Source organism: Fonsecaea pedrosoi, assembly GCF_000835455.1.
Source record: "Fonsecaea pedrosoi CBS 271.37 unplaced genomic scaffold supercont1.1, whole genome shotgun sequence".
Lineage (NCBI taxonomy): Eukaryota > Fungi > Ascomycota > Eurotiomycetes > Chaetothyriales > Herpotrichiellaceae > Fonsecaea > Fonsecaea pedrosoi.
The window spans coordinates 1,077,792-1,095,751 of NW_013550615.1; the positions used below are offsets into that span (position 1 = coordinate 1,077,792).

General features: G+C 52.3%; 6 protein-coding genes across 6 annotated transcripts; 2 read left to right on the forward strand and 4 right to left on the reverse strand.

The window, feature by feature from the left end:
- Window positions 1-252: 252 nt before the first annotated feature.
- Window positions 253-1,064, forward strand: Z517_00384 (uncharacterized protein; the record flags this gene model as incomplete). Its single annotated transcript, XM_013433350.1, has 2 exons — window positions 253-700; window positions 778-1,064. 2 exons carry the CDS (start codon window positions 253-255, stop codon window positions 1,062-1,064), a joined length of 735 nt encoding a protein of 244 aa, XP_013288804.1.
- A 789-nt stretch (window positions 1,065-1,853) lies between these two features.
- Z517_00385 (adenosine deaminase) lies at window positions 1,854-3,043 on the reverse strand (the record flags this gene model as incomplete). Its single annotated transcript, XM_013433351.1, has 2 exons — window positions 1,854-2,839; window positions 2,974-3,043. 2 exons carry the CDS (start codon window positions 3,041-3,043, stop codon window positions 1,854-1,856), a joined length of 1,056 nt encoding a protein of 351 aa, XP_013288805.1.
- Window positions 3,044-4,245: 1,202 nt separating this feature from the next.
- Window positions 4,246-6,193, reverse strand: Z517_00386 (uncharacterized protein; the record flags this gene model as incomplete). The annotated part of the gene is made up of 3 exons (XM_013433352.1): window positions 4,246-5,631; window positions 5,681-6,124; window positions 6,188-6,193. 3 exons carry the CDS (start codon window positions 6,191-6,193, stop codon window positions 4,246-4,248), a joined length of 1,836 nt encoding a protein of 611 aa, XP_013288806.1.
- An 858-nt stretch (window positions 6,194-7,051) lies between these two features.
- Window positions 7,052-10,000, reverse strand: Z517_00387 (uncharacterized protein; the record flags this gene model as incomplete). The annotated part of the gene is made up of 1 exon (XM_013433353.1): window positions 7,052-10,000. The coding sequence occupies one exon, from the start codon at window positions 9,998-10,000 to the stop codon at window positions 7,052-7,054; it is 2,949 nt and encodes a 982-aa protein (XP_013288807.1).
- Window positions 10,001-11,403: 1,403 nt separating this feature from the next.
- On the forward strand, window positions 11,404-12,901 carry Z517_00388 (uncharacterized protein; the record flags this gene model as incomplete). Its single annotated transcript, XM_013433354.1, has 2 exons — window positions 11,404-12,664; window positions 12,735-12,901. 2 exons carry the CDS (start codon window positions 11,404-11,406, stop codon window positions 12,899-12,901), a joined length of 1,428 nt encoding a protein of 475 aa, XP_013288808.1.
- A 1,334-nt stretch (window positions 12,902-14,235) lies between these two features.
- On the reverse strand, window positions 14,236-16,399 carry Z517_00389 (uncharacterized protein; the record flags this gene model as incomplete). Its single annotated transcript, XM_013433355.1, has 4 exons — window positions 14,236-14,463; window positions 14,518-15,068; window positions 15,118-15,465; window positions 15,520-16,399. The coding sequence occupies 4 exons, from the start codon at window positions 16,397-16,399 to the stop codon at window positions 14,236-14,238; spliced, it is 2,007 nt and encodes a 668-aa protein (XP_013288809.1).
- Window positions 16,400-17,960: the final 1,561 nt, after the last annotated feature.

The following is a 17,960-nucleotide window of genomic DNA, read 5'->3' on the forward strand; positions in this document are numbered from 1 at the left end:
AGACAGACGTTGACACAGGGCCATTGCGCCATCCACTCTTTCAATTAATTCAAAGTCGGGTCTCTCCCCTGATGACTTTTTTTTCTTTCCTTCTTCTTTCCACGCCTGAGGACCTCCCTCGGATTCTGTCACACTAAAATCTGCTTCCCAGCTACCGGCTAGCTAGCTATTTCTGTCCCTACATAAACAAACCTCTCTTTACTTCTCTACCTCGCTAGTCCAGGTGAGACCTCTAACGGATCCTCCATCAAAATGTCCAACAACCTCTATATTGCGGATACACCCGCCGAAGTGTCCCAGGCTAAGGGCCTGCACCTCATCACCCAAAACACCCCCAATGGGCAAGCCACGCAGATCATGCTCGAAGAGCTCGCCGATGCCTATGGGACGACGTGGACCACCACGCTCATCAACATCATGACCAACGAGCAGAAGAAGGAGTGGTTCCTCCGCCTGAACCCCAACGGCCGGATCCCCGTGCTCGTCGACAACGGGCAATCCCCTCCCTTCCCCGTCATCGAGACGAGTGCCCAGCTGTTGTACCTGCTGAAGTTTGTGGATAAAGAGGACAAGTTTGGCTTCAAAGATGAACTCGAGCGGAACGTGGTGTTGCAGTGGATGTTCTTCTGGCACGGTGGAGGCGCCCCGTACCAGGGACAAGTGAACCACTTTTCGAGGGCTGCGCCTGAGAAGATTCCCTGTAAGTGACATTTTACATCCTTTCTGGCAGGGAAGACATCTTATCAGAATATTCGTGCTGACGTAAAAACTTGAAAGACGCCATCAACCGGTACAAGAACGAGACCCTCCGCGTCTACGGTGTGCTGGAAATCCGCCTCTCAGGCCAGTTCACCGGTGAACCGCGCGACTACCTGGCCGGTCCCGGCAAAGGCAAATACACCGTGGCGGACATCAAGACATGGCCGTGGGTGAAAGGGTGGGAGCGAAGTGGATTCACCCAGGACGAGATGAAACCCTTCCCGCACCTTCTCAAGTGGATCGACCGGATTGCGGCGAGACCGGCGGTCCAGAGGGGCATCGGCGACAAATACGTGCAGAAGTAAGTCCAATGAACCAGCCGTGTCCCTCTAAGAAAACATGGGGCTTTTTTTTTACCCCTGCTCCTTAAGCTTGTCGACGAGGATACTCCTACGTTGTCGATTGTGCAAGAAGAGAGGAGCACGATAGCCATCCATGTACGGGGCAATATAGATGCTACGAAAGGGGAAAAAAAAAAGATGAAAATGTCTTATCTATTCCATCCCAAAAGCACTATATTTTCCAAGGAGCTTGCCACCAGATATAATGAATTGCTTCCTCTTTTTCTCCATTGTTTGCAGTCTAGACCCATGTAGATCGAACTCCCCTTCCCTGTCTTTGCACCCATGGCTTTGCACGTACACATTTCTTTCGTTGTTGCTGTTTCCGCAATTTCATCTCCGCTGACCTCGTCCTTGTACCCCTTCCCTCGGGGAGGGAGTGCTGTCGTCCCAGATCGAGACTGTGAGACTCTGAAACTCTGAGATTCTGAGTAGTACATAATGATAAAACGTATGAACTCCTGTCTTCCCGAAAAAAAAAAGGTTGATTTTCTTTCGTCTTTGGATCCCATCTTTTCAATTCACCCCCTTTATCCCTTGTTTGGCCCGGGGGGGCGTTATGTTGCCCGTTTCTTGTTGTTCTTGTCGTTCCTGTCCTTGTCATGTCATGTCATGTCTCTTTGCGAACCGCGAAGGGGGAGGAGACTGCAACAGCAAGAATGAAATATACCCAATCCACATCAACGAGAGCCCCCTCCCCCCCCCCCTTTTCGAGTGTGCGTTTCTGGGTCCGATGTCGGTATGTGTCTGGATCTAATCCTTGAACCTCTCCATGACGTCTTCGAGAGACTTGCGCAACTCGGCTTTCCTCTCGTCGCTGCACCAGCTCCCCTCGATGGCGTTGCCGGCGATGGTTTTCCACTCGCTCTTATCCAGCGCAAAGGCGTCTTGTACGGCGCAGTGGTTGTCGAGGATATACCCGCCAAAATAGGCCGGGTCGTCACTGTTGATACTGAAGCGGACGTTGTTGTCGAGGTAGGTGCGGACGGGCAGGTCTGCGACGCGCGAGACGCAGCGCAGCTCGACGTTGGAGAGCGGGCACAGGGTGACCATGACGGCGCGGCGGGCGAAGAGAGCCATGACGTCGGCGTCCTCGGGGAGTTTGATGCCGTGGTCGACGCGCGTCACGGCGAGGTGCTCCAGCGCCGCCGCCATGTAGTCGACGCCGGCCTCCTCGCCCGCGTGGGCCGTGCGGTTGAACCCGCGCCGCGCGGCGTCGGCGTAGATGTCTCTGAACAAGTGCGGCGGGTTGCCCTTCTCGGTCGACGACAGGCCCAATCCCCTCACGACGCCCGTCTCCAGGTGCGGGATCGCGTCGCGGTACATGCGCGCCCCGTCCTCGACGGGCAGGTGCCGCAGCACGCACACGATCAATTCCGAAGTGACGCCAAAGTCGGCGCGGGCGCGGGCCTGCGCCGCCGTGAACCCCTCGACCACGTCCGCGTACGCGACCCCGCGCGCCGTGTGCGCCTGCGGGTCGAAAAACACCTCGGCGTGCACGACGCCGTCGCCGTGCGCCCGCCGGAAGTACTCGTACGCCAGGGCCTCAAAGTCCGCGGCCGTCACCAGCACGGACATGCCGATGAAGTAGTAGTGCAGGAAGTCGTCGAGCGAGGTGAACCGCCGGTAGCGGGCGAGCAGTGTGTCGACGGATGTGAATGACGGGTCTTCATCCGCCGAGGGGAGCGAGATGTTGTTCCGGGCCGCCAGGTCGAAGAGGAGCGCGGGTTCGAGGGAGCCTGTTTGGTCGCAGAGAGGGACAGTTGGGTAGCCAGTTAGTCACTCCAAATGTGCTATAGTAAGGAAAACCCTCCCCCCATTGTTCTCCCAGCTCACTTCTGTGATCAAGGGGAAGGGGAATGTGTCGACTCACCTTCGAGATGCATGTGGTGCTCGCACTTGGGCAGAGCCTGGAGGAATTCGTGCATATGTCCTTGACACATTTTGTATGCTTGTATATTGTGTTTATTTCAGACCTCGGGGGATTTGATGATAGTCGTGGTATTGTATGCACAGGACACGACCTGGCCTGGGCACAGGTACGGGGACAAATAGAGAGAACAAGGCTGAGAAATCCCTCTCGCCTTTGTCCTCCTTTTCCGCCCTTGTCTTTTCCTCGACAGCCTCGTTTCCCTCTAGCTGGATAGTACAAGAGAAAATGTCAAAGATTGGTTTCAACTGGCCTGGTCTGGCCTTGTCCTCCCACCCTGAATCTGTAAAAAGAGTCCAGAAGATTCCCAGATTGCTGACACTGGGAATAGCTATAGCAAAGGTTAAAGAAGAACGAACTTTTTTTCCTTTAGTCGGTTGCCCAAACAAAGCAGAAATTAGCGAGAAAAGGGTAAAACAAAGGAAGAAGTATATGGATGGTAGTATAGTAGTATGGCAATAATGGTAGTGCAACGGCCGCCTCAATCATTATGTTTTTTATCGTGTCTGGGGCTGCGACATGCATCATATCGGTGACCTCCGATCAACTGCTCCAACCATGGTGACCACACCCTGTTAGCGTCCGCTTATTGAGATTTGGTGGTTTTTTTTTCCTTCATCGACTTTTTCCTCCCTCCATTTTGCCTCTCTTTCGCGGCTTTTTTTTTCTCTCGGGGGTATGATCCTCAGCACCCGACTGGTGCATACGTAGTGACTGGCTCGCTGGGTAGCTGGGTAGCTGCGTCGGTGGTGCCTGAGTACTGGGTGCTTAGTTGTGGCTCGCTAGGCTGGCAGGCTGGCAGCTGGCTTGGTGGGTGGGTAGGTGAGTAGCGACAAGAGAAAATGACGTAGGGGCGGGCGAGGCGGGTCAGCTTGGAGAATGCTTATCGAGACCTGCTTGTCTGGTGCCTACTGAGAGATAGATAATAGATACCTCGTAGATGCGGAGCAGATATGGACATAGATAGCGAGGTATTATGCATCATATCCATACCTACCTAGGTATATAAATGACTCGACAACGAAACACCTAATTGCCATTCACGGGTTAATCCTAGAGGGTGAGCAAACGCTGTATTGAGTTGGGCTTTTATCTGAGCCTTTTAGCTGGACGAACCTGAGCGCTCCCAAAGCACTCCTTGATATATCGCGCCCTAATCAGTCAAAGGCGCCCCAAAACTTTGCTCCTAAATGCAATGGACCCACCGTTTAACAATCACCGACCTCGTCGACCTCTTCTGCTCCGCTTGGACGGTCCAGCCAAGGTCAGATTGTCGGCGTCGAAGGATAGCCCCGTGTTAACGCTCCGCAAATGGGGAGAGTCTGTCTCTCCAGGCCCCGGGCTGTGGTCGATGCTGAGTGTGGACGGTTGTGCATCCATGAGGTCCCGCTTGCGCTTCGCTCCAGACTCTCTCAAGTGATCCAACCCAGCAACCATCTGGAAGGTTTCTTTCAGGATGGGATATAGACGTGGCAACGCGTAGTCTAACAACACACTCTTAACCATGTGACAGGCGACATCGCGGCTGTAATTTCGAACTCTGGCCACTTCCGTGAAGTGGTACCTGAGACGATCATCGGTGGTTTGTTCGGCGCGATGCATTCTCAACACCATGTCTTCGTTATTGAGAACTATGCTGAACGTCCGAACATCGTTGAAAAACTTCTCCCGAAGCTGGGGAGCTTGGCGCATCCACTGGAAGATATTGAAGAGCGCCTGGCTGGTGCTGTACAGATTCTTCTCGAATGCGGCACGGAGCGAGCTATCCTCCCTTTTGGCTTCCATGAAGAGGAATGGAAACCATGGCTCACGTCCTCTCTTGCCCGGATGCAGGCAACTCCCGAGCTCGATGGGATACTCGAGAAGTATCGACTCTATGAAGACGTCTCGATGAAACGATATGGCAAGGTCGGGTTTCGGCTGCGTGATCTTGCTGCTGTCCTTTGTTGCTTTTATCAGAAGCTTCTTTTCAATGCGCCATTGTTCCTCGCAGCTGAAGGTGAAAACACCGCGAAAATCGAGGCGATCTATAATGGAGATCATGATGGTTCTGTGGAAATCGGCCTCGCTCGAAGTAGAACATTGTAATTGATCCCATGCAAAGTCCTGGGCAGACATTGGAGGAAACCGTCTGTACTCCTCGGCGTCAGGCCTCCAGTGACTTATATCATGCCTTAAAGCATCGTAAACGGGGAGACCATTCTCGGAAGGCCGATCCTTGACTGACTTCCGGAACTTCTTGAGGTAGTCTTCCAGCACTCTGACTAGACTTTCAAATTTCTCAAATTCGACGTGTGAAGGCGTCGCATCGACAATCCTGTCTAGACCGAGTTCTTGAAGCTTATCGTCACCTGAAGATTTATCTGTGATGCCTCGAAATTCCAAATGTTCCATAAAATCGATATGTCGGACCGTGCTAGCCTTCGCAGTTGTTGCATTTTCAGTAGTGACACTGGTGCTAGTGAGGTGTGAGCTGGAAGATTCCATGTCTCCGGAGTCTGAGACGGATGCAATATGTGAATCAACGTGTCTCTCCGTGAAATCGTGCGAAGTCTGTGCTGTGTCGGGGCTGACCAAGTTTAGCCAGGCTGAGACGTTGTCCTATCGTCTGTCAGCTCCATTACCACATCAAGATCGCATATCGTCTCACTCGTTTCTCTGTGTCAGTCGCCTGCTCCAACCCTGTTCCAGGACGGCTCAAGGAAATAGGGAGCTCCCTCGGTCGAGGCTGAACTTTTGGTACCTGACGTGCCGTCTGAGACTGATGCTTTTCTGACGGCAAGTCGCGAGCGTCAAGTCCACCCAAAAACTGAAGCGGATCTTTGTTCTTGCTCTTGCTTGACCGAGTTTGGCGTGTATTCGGCGTCACCGGTGGCTGCAGAGTCGTCTTCGCGGCTCGCTTGTCCTTCGACGGCGGCGGCAACGAGGAACTCGACCTGAATCTCGACCTTGTTGGAGGCTTTGAGATTTTTCGCGAACGGCTTTTGCGTAAGACGTCTTCAAGATCCCCGAGTGTGAAATTTTGGACACTCAGCCCATGAAGTTTGGCAAAGGCTCTGGTGTGAGTTCGCTGATCAGAAGCCGGGCCCTGTCGCTGGCCGCAAAGGTCAGAAGATGGATTACTCCCCCAAAGATGATTGCTATGGCTTGGACTAACCTTCATGTGTTGATCGTCCTTGTTCTTTGAGGACGGCGCGCAAAACTCTCAAGTGTCTGATGTTGTCAAATGCATTGCCTGAATCAATGAAGAAGAGATGCGCAGCCAGTGGAAGGACACCACTACACAAAGGAGATGGTCATGGTGGGTTGCAGGACATGGTGTGGTACGATGCGCCAGTCTACAGATATATGTGATCTTGTTGCTGGAGGCGCTGCCCATCAGGAGGTTCAATGAAGTGGTTGGATAGAAGAAGGATGAGGCAAGCCTCGTGACGAGAGCGGGGTAGCAATCACAGTCGTTGTTTAGGCGCTGGATACACGAGCTGACAATGTGTGCGTCTCACCCTGGGAACACACATCCTTTCCAACATCTTTCAAACCTGTACACCTGGCGCGTCCAGTAACAGGTTCTGTCACACATTAGCTCTGTACAATTCGTCTAAGGCCAAGGTATGAACTGATGGGGGTGTTTAGTTTCCACTAGTCAACGGACCGTACCATCCCCGAGAAAGCCCGCGCACAGGAAATTCGGTTCCATCCACGGCGGCAGAGGCATGCATCTGACGAATAGTCCATCGAACTTGACTCCTGGCCTACCCTCAGATGTCAAATTGGGCACCTTTCGACTTTAACAAATTGCCCTGGCTGCCACCAATCCAGAGAGCTGCTCCCCTCTTCCACTACGAGCCTGGGTTGAGGTGGTTCTCCCTGCACCCGGGATTGTTGCCGATCTGTCCCAGCTAAAACACCCAAATCCAAGTCTTGTATAAGATCAAGCTGTACAGATACAACGACTCGCTAGGTATCACGTATCCAAATTCACACAAACCACCCATCCATCTCATCGTCATGTCATGTCATGTCATGGATCGCTCGAGTCCCGCGTATGGCGAGCATATGAGTTTCCCAACCCAACGCCCTTAGCTCTGGCATCAACTACTGCCTCGAGGCAGCGGCCCATGCCTTCTAGGTCGCCCATAATGCCCACATGTCCTCGATCACTCTCCACTCGGCCCCCCTTGACGCAACGATATCCTTCTGGTAGTTGTGCTGCACTCGCAAGGACTACTCCATCTCCTGCCGCAAACGCTAGATCGTCGAACGCATCCGCATACTTTATCGCCTCCTTATTGGCGACCCTGGCTCCGTACACGGTGGGCACCGTCTTGCCAAAGATGAACGCGTGCGGCGGGTAAAGATTGTTTTCCTGGTGGCTGGGGTTGAACTTCAGCTGCTGTTTAAAGACCGACACCTCCGCCAGCGTACGATCAAGATAGTCCTCCGCAAGGTCTTTGGGAATCGTTACTGTAGTTGCGATACTGCCTCGGTGATGAGACTGTTTCATTGACGGTCCAACCATTCCTTCTGCATTGCCTTCTATGTCTTGACCCGCCTCCAGTGCCTTGTCGACAGCATGCTGGCGCGCTTCTTCCAGACCATCTCTGGTATCGGTTTGCTGCGAGGTTTGGCTTTGGGGACCTTGTCCCACAAGCCAGGAAGTACGTTTGCTGGGCCCTGAAATGCTTTCCGAAAGAGCTCCGATGATGCTCTTCCTACGATCACGATCTTCCTTTTCCCGGTAGCTGCGTGGTATCGGTGGGTTGATGCAGGGAGACAGGTGGTATTCGTCCCAGACGTGGGGATCGAAGAAGTCCAGGTCATACCGTTTATTGGTGTGCTTCTGGATGAAGCACCGGCCGTCCTCCGGAAGAAGGGCGTAGCTGGTTCGGAGCGTGAAATTGACCTGGGCTGTGAGAACTCTGGAGCTCAAAAGGACATCGTCCCCGTTCCGCAAAGGTCCCAAAATATTGACACAGTGCTGCGGCACACCAGCGTAAACCACACCCGCAAACAGATCTGGACGTTGGTTGACCGCATGTCGTGTGATCAGCCCCCCAAGACTGTGGGCGATAACCGTGGCCCCTCGCTTCTCGTGAGGCGTCTCTGGATGGTTGCACTCCAGCGATTCCAAGAACTTGATCAACTTTCCACTAAGCAGATCAGGAGAGAGCCGCCAATCATAACCCCAGTCGTGCACTCGGAGTCTATTCTCACGTGTGTTGGGGCATTTCTTCATATGTTTAAGCAACCTTCGGCAAATGTCAATAGGACCAATATGCGAAAGAATGCCGGACGGGATGACGGTCTGCTCCATGCGCTCTTCATCTTCGCGAGTTAACCCAACCTCCAAATCTACCTTACGCATGTTTAGTCCGACTTTGATAGGAACCCAGAGTTGTCGATGAGGAGGCTGTGCTGATCTCAAGATTGATCCCCTATACCCACCCAGAATAACAATGTCGCCTGTAGTCTTCGAGAGGGCACGTGACAGTATTGGATGCGCTCGCTGCTGCGGAGTTTCCACCTCGACGCCCTTTGCTGCAATCCGCATCTTCTGGACCGATCCGTACTGGTAAACCCGGCCTTGTCCATCGCCACTGCCTCCATCCACTCCCCGAGGGATCTCTCCGTTGAACTGGGCAGGCGACGTGCGTCGTTTCGCTACTTGTCGAAGCGCGGGCAGCCGAGGCAATCTGAGGGACGAATTCTGGAAACTGTCTGTTATGGCTTTGAATCGAGAATTGGCCATATCAGTAACATGAGAAAATGCGCTAATGTCGTCGTACGCCGATACACCCGAAACCCTTCGCCGGATGTATATCGATCCTTCAGAGTTGGAACGTGCCCGGCTAGTGTTTGATGCTGGACTGGTTGGAGAGAGTAACGATTCCACATTACCGTCTAGTTGACTCCGAGCCACAGGGCTGGGGTCGAGGGCTGATACCGGTGGCTGCATGTTGCGATATGTGTCGCCAGTACTACGTCTTTGAAGTGGTTCGCGAAGAGACCATCTGAATGGTTTATTGGTTGGTGTGATCTGACCGCCAGCTGGACTCTGCTGGCCAGAGTTCCCGCTGCTCGGCGGCAAAAAGGCAAGAGAGATGGAACTCATGTTGAAATTCCCATATGGAAGCTCCGGTAACAGTTTTCGCAGGTTGGAAAGTAAGTTCGTTGGAGCCGATGAGAGACTGCGCCGTCGCTCACTTCCAGCTCCGCTCAAAATATTCTTGGTTAGGGACGATCTGTGAGCGTGCGGCGACTCGGGGCCTTCTTCGAGGTTGTTAATGCGTGACACGTCGTTCTCGTAACTTCGTGTCTGCCGGGGAATTTGATCGTCATCAGGCGGCGTGGGTGGTCTACGGTTCGGGTGCGGCGGGAGTGGATGCTCGTAGAGTGGCCTCGCAGGCTCATCTGCATCTTCTACCTTCGAATCCTGTGGAGACTGTGTCCTGATACGGGGGATATCTGGTTCACTGACGAAATGCCTGGAATGTCGCTCATGCTGATCGGCCAAAATCGAATCGTGCGTAGAGGCTCTCGTTCTGCTATTCTGGCGTAAGGCGGATGGTTCGGCACCACTCTGGTAGAGCGCAGGTGGCCTCAGGTTAGCGTTCGGTGTGCCGGGCTGAGTATCATTTGCTGCATCGCTGTAGTCGTCGTCTTCAGAATCTTCTGACAGTGCTAGAATTCTGCGGAAATAGTCGACCGGTAGATTGAGAGCCTTAGCCTTCTCGGCCACAGGGGTTTGTGGAGATCTCATCTGTGTTTGGACTCGACTCATACTGACGCCGATCATGTCATCGTCATACAGGTTGTCGGTGTCGAGTCTAGGGTTTGTTTGGCCACTGCCGCCAGCAAGGGTTTCAATGTCGACCAAACCCCCGAAGCCATCTGTCAATGGGGACCATTCTTCTTCGGGGCCGTGAGCGGAAATGAGGTCGACCGTCCCTGGAGCACGGGCTGATTCCATCATCGGGCGGAGGATTCATGAAGGCATGTAAGTTGTAAGTGGGTGGATTAATTCGGATGGTTGCAGTTCCTCGAGTATGCGTTGCGCAATAGAACGGAGAGGAGAGATCGAGTAATATAATAATGCTGATGAGCCCAGGAGTACTACCAAGTTAGAGCTGAGATATAGTGCTTATTATGGTCAGGGAATTCGGAGCGATAGAGGTTGACTGAAGAAGATTTGGGATTGAGGTAACACTGGGCTGCTGGGCTAGGTAAGATGATGAAAGACGATCAGGCGAAGCAAGGATTACTCCAATAGAGAGACGGAGAGTGGTTGGCTGGGGAGGTGGCCAAAACGCTTAGGTTGCAGAGCGAAGCCACTGAGGTCGAGGGAGAGTCGAGATCCGGGTTTCGTAGCCGAGCATAGATGACAACGGGGTTTGATAAGCGAGCAGCTGCTGTAATAAAATAGTTTCAGGGGATTAAGGATGAGTCTTACACCACAGAGATGAGGATGAAGGAAGCTTTGAAGAAGGAATTAAGCTGCGCAGAGGGATTTTTCCACCTGCAAAAGAGGCTGAGGGGGGTTCGAGACCTCACCGGGAAGGAGCGGATCGACCCCATTGTTGATGCAATCAAGGGCCAAACCAGTATTTTCACCATCAGACAGCCATCTGCTATGTGCCGGGGCGCGCTATTCCATGTACTTTATGGTGTTCGTGAAAACAGGACCGCCAATGAAGCAAAGGATACGTACACAAATCCAACTATGCGCATGGTATATTAATTGTGCACCATGGAGCTCCAGACCCCTCAGCTCTCCGCCTCTTGCACTTTCCCATGTCAGATGCCAAGCCATGGACTAGCCTAGACGCTTAGTCACCTAATGGGTCCACAGACTCTAAATTCTAATTAAAAGCTTGTTTTCCCAGGCGCCAGACTGGCGAGACTCCAAGTAACTGGGGACTTCTCTTCTCCTGTGTAAGATACCTACGGTACTCCCTCGTTTGGGGACGCTTGGAGCCAGCATTATGAAATGACTGAACTCGGTTATTGTCACACGCACGGTCAACACTACTTGACGTGTACTTGTGATTCGAGATCAAACAACCGCCATTCCACGGCAAGTGAAACAACAACCCTCAGTGACCCTTTCTGGCACCAGTCATTCGCCTTCAAAGGCATGTTCCAGACCACATAATGCACTGCGGGGACAAAGATTCACAATGACATGCCATACAGAGTCATTGATCGAGAGGGTTGGGTCATTGTTGCTCCCAGTGACTGAAGAAGGCAATCGGTAGGTTGGACATTCTGAGTAACTCTGTCATATAATCCGCCCTCTTATACCTTATATGCGATGGCTTCGCTTTCCTGTCAAGCAGCCGCCGGGATTGATGCCCTTGACGACTTCTCAGAAAGATGTCGGCACAAGTCCCACGACCTCGTTGGATTGGCGGCAAGAGTCGTTCAAGCGCTTGGTTTGGCCTCGCTAAGCTGTGCATGCACGACGAATACATGCGAGTCGAAGCCATTCGGAGGAGCAGACGAGATCGGGCACGAGCCACAATACTCGCTGCTGCTGCACCCGAGGCTGTCACTGCCAGTGAAACTGGTGGTGATCGAGAGGCGGCCGAGGCCGAGGAGGATAAGGATGTCGCAGACGGCGAAAGACCACATGGAGGGGAAGATCAAGGAAACATCGAAGAAGTAGAGAATGAGGCCGCTGCTAACACCGCAAATGTTGCTGGGGTAAGTGGGGACATCGACTTAGAAGGCCGCGAATCTATTATCAATGATGACCCGGAAAATGCGGCCGCCTCTCAAGCACAGTCCAAAGCCCATTCTGTCAAAGCCAGCATCACGAGATCTCATGCTGGTTCAAATGACACCGCGGGCAATGGTGAAGCTCAACAGAACGAGCCCTCGCCCCAACCTTCAAAAGCGCCGTCAGCAGGGACCCGAAATAGCCCAGGAGCTCGTCCCGCCAATGTTTCACCAGAGACCGCCCAAGAACTGCAACGTGCTCCTTCAACACGCCGTATGTCAGCGGTGTCCTCACTACGTTCTGGGAGACCTAGAACTACGGTTGGCCAGCAGACTATCGACGTGGAAGTTCGAAAAGCCTGCCGAATCTCATCGCCACGCCCATCAAGGGTGTGTTCCAACAAAATGGGGAATCCTCCTGCCGTCAGTGGACATCATAGTACTACCTGCGCTCGGCAAGAGAGTGTGCATCGCAGCTCACCACTTTTGTCAAGAGCTGCTTCGCCCACTTCTCGCATCGCAGAATGGCGTGCACGTACAGTGGATTCACAAGATCCGGGGGACGAGACCGCATTTGGACGCCCTTTTCGACCAGCTTGCCCTTCCGTCCCGGCCAGCATATCGCCCTCCACATCCAGCAGGCTTAGTCAAACAACTACTCTTACTTCTATCTCGCAAAGGCCACAAGGCCATACCTCTGCTCCCGTGTCAGCCTGTGTTGAACAAGCCGCATCGAGCGCTCAGCAAGGTGCTCAGACACCCACGGGGATCGGGGATCAAGCAGCATTGAGACTACAGACCTGGAACTGGGCTGAGTCACAGCGTCACAGCCTGGAATATCATGCCACGCACAGATATGAACAGTCTGCTCAACACTCGATTGCGCCACATATGGTGCAACGACAGCACCAGACATGTCCGCCTGCTTCCAACCTCTACCTAGGTCCCCAGATCGAACATCCAGCCGGACCACACTCAGCTGGCAGCGACTGGGCCCGGTCTGCACAACGCAATTATGCTTCTCAACCTCAACCTCAACTCTACCTCCCATGTCCCAACCCATACCAGCATCGATGGTCGCCATCTTACACTCCAAGACATCCTGGAGGACAGGGTACTCTTGTACTCTATGGCGGCAGCCACCATTATCTAACTGTTGCGATTCCATGTTCTTATCCTCAACCACCTTCAATCGCTCCGCCGTATGGGGAGACACCACGCCAGTCGTAGTCGCTGGGCAAGCATGCCTAACCATACCGAGACCAGGAATTTATTTACTTTTGCTTTCTACCTATCAACCCGTAATATAAGACTTGAATCGGAAAGGAATGCGAAAAGACACCTGAAGGAGTAAAACTCACGCGACGGTAGACCTTCCTGCTTCCAAGTACCAGGCACCATGTACTAGGTACTAGAATCTCTCCTCCTCAAAACCCGACGGATGAATTAAACAGCGGAGCGCGGAGCACATACAAAAAGCACGAGCGCGAGACTCGGTCGGTGGTCAGTGGTCGGTGGTGTGGGGCATTTTATTTTTCTAAAGTGAGAGAGATGTTGAGGAGGTTTGTTCAGCCTGGTTTCTCTACTTCCCACTACTAAGTAGTAAGCTGAAATGGGATCTGTTCATGTCGACTTGACTCGACTCGACCGTACTGGACTGGACAAGGGATGGGGTTCAAAGGAAGGCTGAGGGACATCTGCCATGGCAATATTTGAACCGTGTAGTCAGGGCCCAGTCAGAGCAAGGCGAAGAATCATACCAGGTACAAGTACAGCAGGCAGGTAGAAATAACGACACGAATGGGAGAGCGCTCTTCTTCATCTTTCACAGTGTAATATGTCCATGCGTTCCTCGATCCTCGATCCTCGACTGTGGCCAGAGGAGCAGGAAAGATATGCGCTGTCAAGAAGCTAAGCAGCCAAGCTATACTTGCCACTTATCGTCATGTAGAGCAAAGGCTAAGAGTCATGCTCGTATCTAGCCTGGTCTTTTAAGTCTCCTCAAAAATTTGTACTCTACCTTTGGTCCTCCTCTCTCCCGTTGCCGTCCCAGGACTCAGAAAGACGTGGCGACTCGCTCAGTGACATGAACCGACCGGTGAGATTCCACTGGGATGCTCGTTTCCGTCCCTGAACAACAAACGTGTCTTCCGGCCGCAATCCTTCTACACGGTTGGCTTGACAAAGAGGACTTTCGGGCACCAGCTGAACGAGTTCCTTGATCAGAAAGGGGGTAGAGCTCTGGTGTCAAGGGTGTAAACGCTCTCCGCCGAATTGCAGTAGCGTTTCTCAGTATGTAGTTGAGTTGTTAAGTTTCCAAATCCGTTCAATCAGTCATTAGTATCGTCCCCACTCTCAATCCCGACATAGATAGTATCCAGCCACAGTATCAAGCCATATCATGAGACTGAAGCTTGATGTTTCCGCAGCAACGTCATAAGCACACAGTCGTCTCTGGAAGTAAGAGGTCCAGCGCGCGGCGTTGGGTTATTGATTCATGCGCGGGCGTTTCGCGTCCGGGCCTGCCCCGTTCTGAACAGCACGTTCCTCGCGTATCCGAATTGCCTCAGTCCCGTCGTCAACAAGGGTTTCCCTGAACCAAGGGTGTTTGAGGGCCTCTTTCGCCGTGATCCTATTTTTTGGGTCATAAACAAAAATCTTTCTCAGCAGGTCGAGAAGGTGTCGGTTGAAAGGGTTGGTTGCTGGTATGAATTCCTGTGCGAATCACTGTCAGTATAATCTCACAAAGACGAATGCACAGAAACGTACATGGAGATGCTTCATCGCCTTGACGTATTTCCTTGAAGCCTTTGAAGTCTCATTGTTGGGATATTCCAGCTTCCCCCGGTTGAAGTACTTTGCAGCGGAGTTTGCGTTGGCGCCGCGACCACTCGAGCATACTTGCTTGACAAGTTTTGCGTCAATCTTGCCATTACATACAGCTTCCATCATGGCCAAATGCTCGAGATTATCGTGCGTTTGGAACAATGCATCACCTGTGAAGAATTCCACAATGATACACCCTATGCTCCAAATGTCGCAAGGGAAACTCCATCCCAGCTGCAGAATGATCTCAGGTGCTCTGTAATGTCGTGTTGATACCACAGAGGAGTGATATTCGTCATCGAAGGTGGCTGAACCAAAGTCTATTAAACGAATTTCACTGTCCAGAAGGACTCTGCGCTGTCGAGCAGTTCTGGACGTCGTGTGGGACGACGAAGGTATCGAGCGATTGTAGGTAAACGTCTGGTAGGCATTGTGAACCAGTAGTATGTTTTCAGGTTTGAGATCTGTGTGAATGAGGTTGAGGTCGTGCAGAACTGCAAAAATTTAGTGCTGGCATTCAATTAACAGGGGTGTGTGACTTACAGGCGACGCTGGTAAACAGCTGACGAGCAAAGCTCTGGATCTGCGAACTAGGGAATGGAACAAAGCCATTTCCTTTCAAAAAATCGAAGACACTCTGTCCCAGGAGGTCCGTGACTATACAAATGTGGTTCCGGAAGTCGAATGAGTCCCGTAGATGGATACACTTGTTGCGGTTGGTTTTGTCGTTCAGAGCAAGTGTAGAAAGAACACGCAGCTCGATCCGAGAAGCATCGCGATACTTCTGCACGGATCGAATGATTTTTACAGCGCATCTTGTCTTCTTTCGTGAATCAAACGCCTCGACCACTTTGCCAAATGTGCCTTGCCCAAGAAGCTTGATAATCTCATCTATCAAAATTTGTCAGAAAAAGTCGATATCACGGGGAAATAAATGATACTCACATCGGTCAGCAAGTTTCGTGCCAGGCGTCACAATGTAATGGCCGTCGTCATCATCCACCTTCAGATTTTTATGCCTTTCTGTGTCACGTATTACTGGGACGTGAACATCCGCAGCTTTGCGTACAGGTTTTTGAGGGGGGACATAGTCTGCAAAAGCATCTGGTGCGGACTCTTGTTGCTTTCTTTTTGCCGCTTGTGCACGGGTCTCTTTTTGGGTTGTGGTTCTTTTCCGCTTTTGTCCTACTCTGACATCTTCATAACTGTTGCTAGCAGTATTGCTGCCATACGATTCGAGCGAAGTTGGGGCAGTAACTGTCTGGAGGGAAGTGGTTCGGTCAGCGGAATGATAAGAGGCGGACGACGATGATGCCCCAAATTTAGCCGGGTGCGTCGAATATGTCGGACTGTCTGTATATTCAATGTCATAACCCTCATCAACTTTTCTTTTCCGGCCTGCATTCGAATTGTATCCGCCAACATCTTCTCTCTGTTGTCTTTTCGAAGCGTCTCCTGGGCCCTGGGGATCGGGACTATCGTCGTCTATGACGATGATTTCTTTTGGAACTCCGTTCTTGTAAAATTCATTCCAGTCCGGTTGTCTTCTAAGGTGAGCATCGGACAGGGTTGACGTCGACTGAGACGGGGGCATTGTGGAAACGTTTGACGGCCCTCTGTATGAGATCGCTGGGGATTCTTGCGGTCGCTGGTACTGAGCGGCACCGGGGTAGGAATGAAACGCAGTGTTCAACCGCTGGGGTGCAGGTAGCGTGTTGTTGGTGGGGTAGGGAAGGGTACTCGGTGAATATAGATTTTGATGAGCATAACCATATTGGCTATGGTGAGCAGGCAAGAGTGTGGTTGCTATCGAGGGTGTAGACATGGTGTTTTGGGCCGGTTTTTGGTGGGAGTGGCTCGACAACCCAGATGGTGTCGATTGCAAAGAGCAACATGCGAGGGTCGGGAGGGGTTGATGGTGGTATGTGCGGTCTCGAAACTCGACTGAGGCGTTAATAAGGGACACAGGTCGATGGGAGATGATGGGATAGAGTCAAAGGAGAGAGGTAGAACGTCAGAAGGTCGTTGTCGAGGCGGAGTTCGAGGATCGGGTGAAAACGTGGAGACGGACAACTTCAGGCGGGAAACGCCTACCGCAGTTGATCCACGCCCATGTTCGTTGTGTTCAAGCGGACGATAGGGAAGGCCGAGGGAAAACGGACTTAGGTAAATGACGAAGAATAAAATTGATGTCAGTCGGGTTGAGAGAAAACCAGAGGGTAGAGGACGACGATGATGTCGACTGAGGTGAAGTGAGGTTTGCACTTTGACGGCTGCCCAGTGATCCAGTTTGCCATTAGCCAGGCTTAAGCCAGGCCAGTCGTAGCGCACTTCAGGTTGCAGGGCGAACACACACGAAAGGGTTCAATTCTGTTTCTGGGCATCGACATGGAGAACTGCGTCTAGTTAGCCGGCCGAATCATCAGTGGCCACTGCCCACGGGTGAATGATACCACCCTTTCCAAAGCCCCAACACCCGGGCACCTCAGGGCTGTGATCTTAACCAGAACAACGCACGGCACCACCCACCAACGTCCTCCGCAGGATGCACTAGCCAGACACTGAACGTGGCTATTATTCTATTACTGAGTGCGACACGTCACAAAGTAGGAATGCTGAGTATCTTCTCTTCCTCTTACTATGTATGTCGCTATAGGCTACTTTGGACTTGACACTGGATCGAGTTGAGCCATTGCACTTGTCATGGCGTCTATTTTTTTCACTCAGCGCCAGGATTGGTGAGGATGTCCCCCCAGGCTTTGCATCCACGCGCCTTTACCTACTAGTCTTTGTCGCTTATGAAGCCCTCGAGCTGTGCGGCAAATAGGTGGGTGACCTGAGGTATGGGGGTCTTTCCAATAGCGCCTCCTCGTCACACCACGGCAATCGTGCCCTGCGCAGCGTGGCAGTTTTCGGATATACTTGTTTTGTACCGAGACGAAGTACCTCTTACTTGTGTATTTCACAGGTTCGACAGAGGTGAGAGGATAGAGGATTGAGGATTGAGGATTGATCTGTTCGGCTGCCCTGGCCAGGCATGCGCCCTCCTCACAACCGGTGTCGGGGAAAAATTGGAGGGATGACCAGTTTCCGCCACCTCAAATTGCCGTGCCATGGCGATCACGACATGCGACAGGACCCGAATGGAGCGAACGGAGCGCGTGTGGTGCGTGGGTGAAGCAGGAACTCGTTTCGCCCGAACAAAGACCAATGGATGCATGGATGGATTTGCCTCCCCGGTCGGTCGGTTGGCGACCCTTTGAAGAATCCACATTGCACTAGTCTAGATTAGACAATTCAAAACTCAACTCAGCCTGACGTGACCAAAGGCGACTTTGCTGAAGATAGAAGCCAGATACGTTGATCTCCCTTTCATGGGCAATACA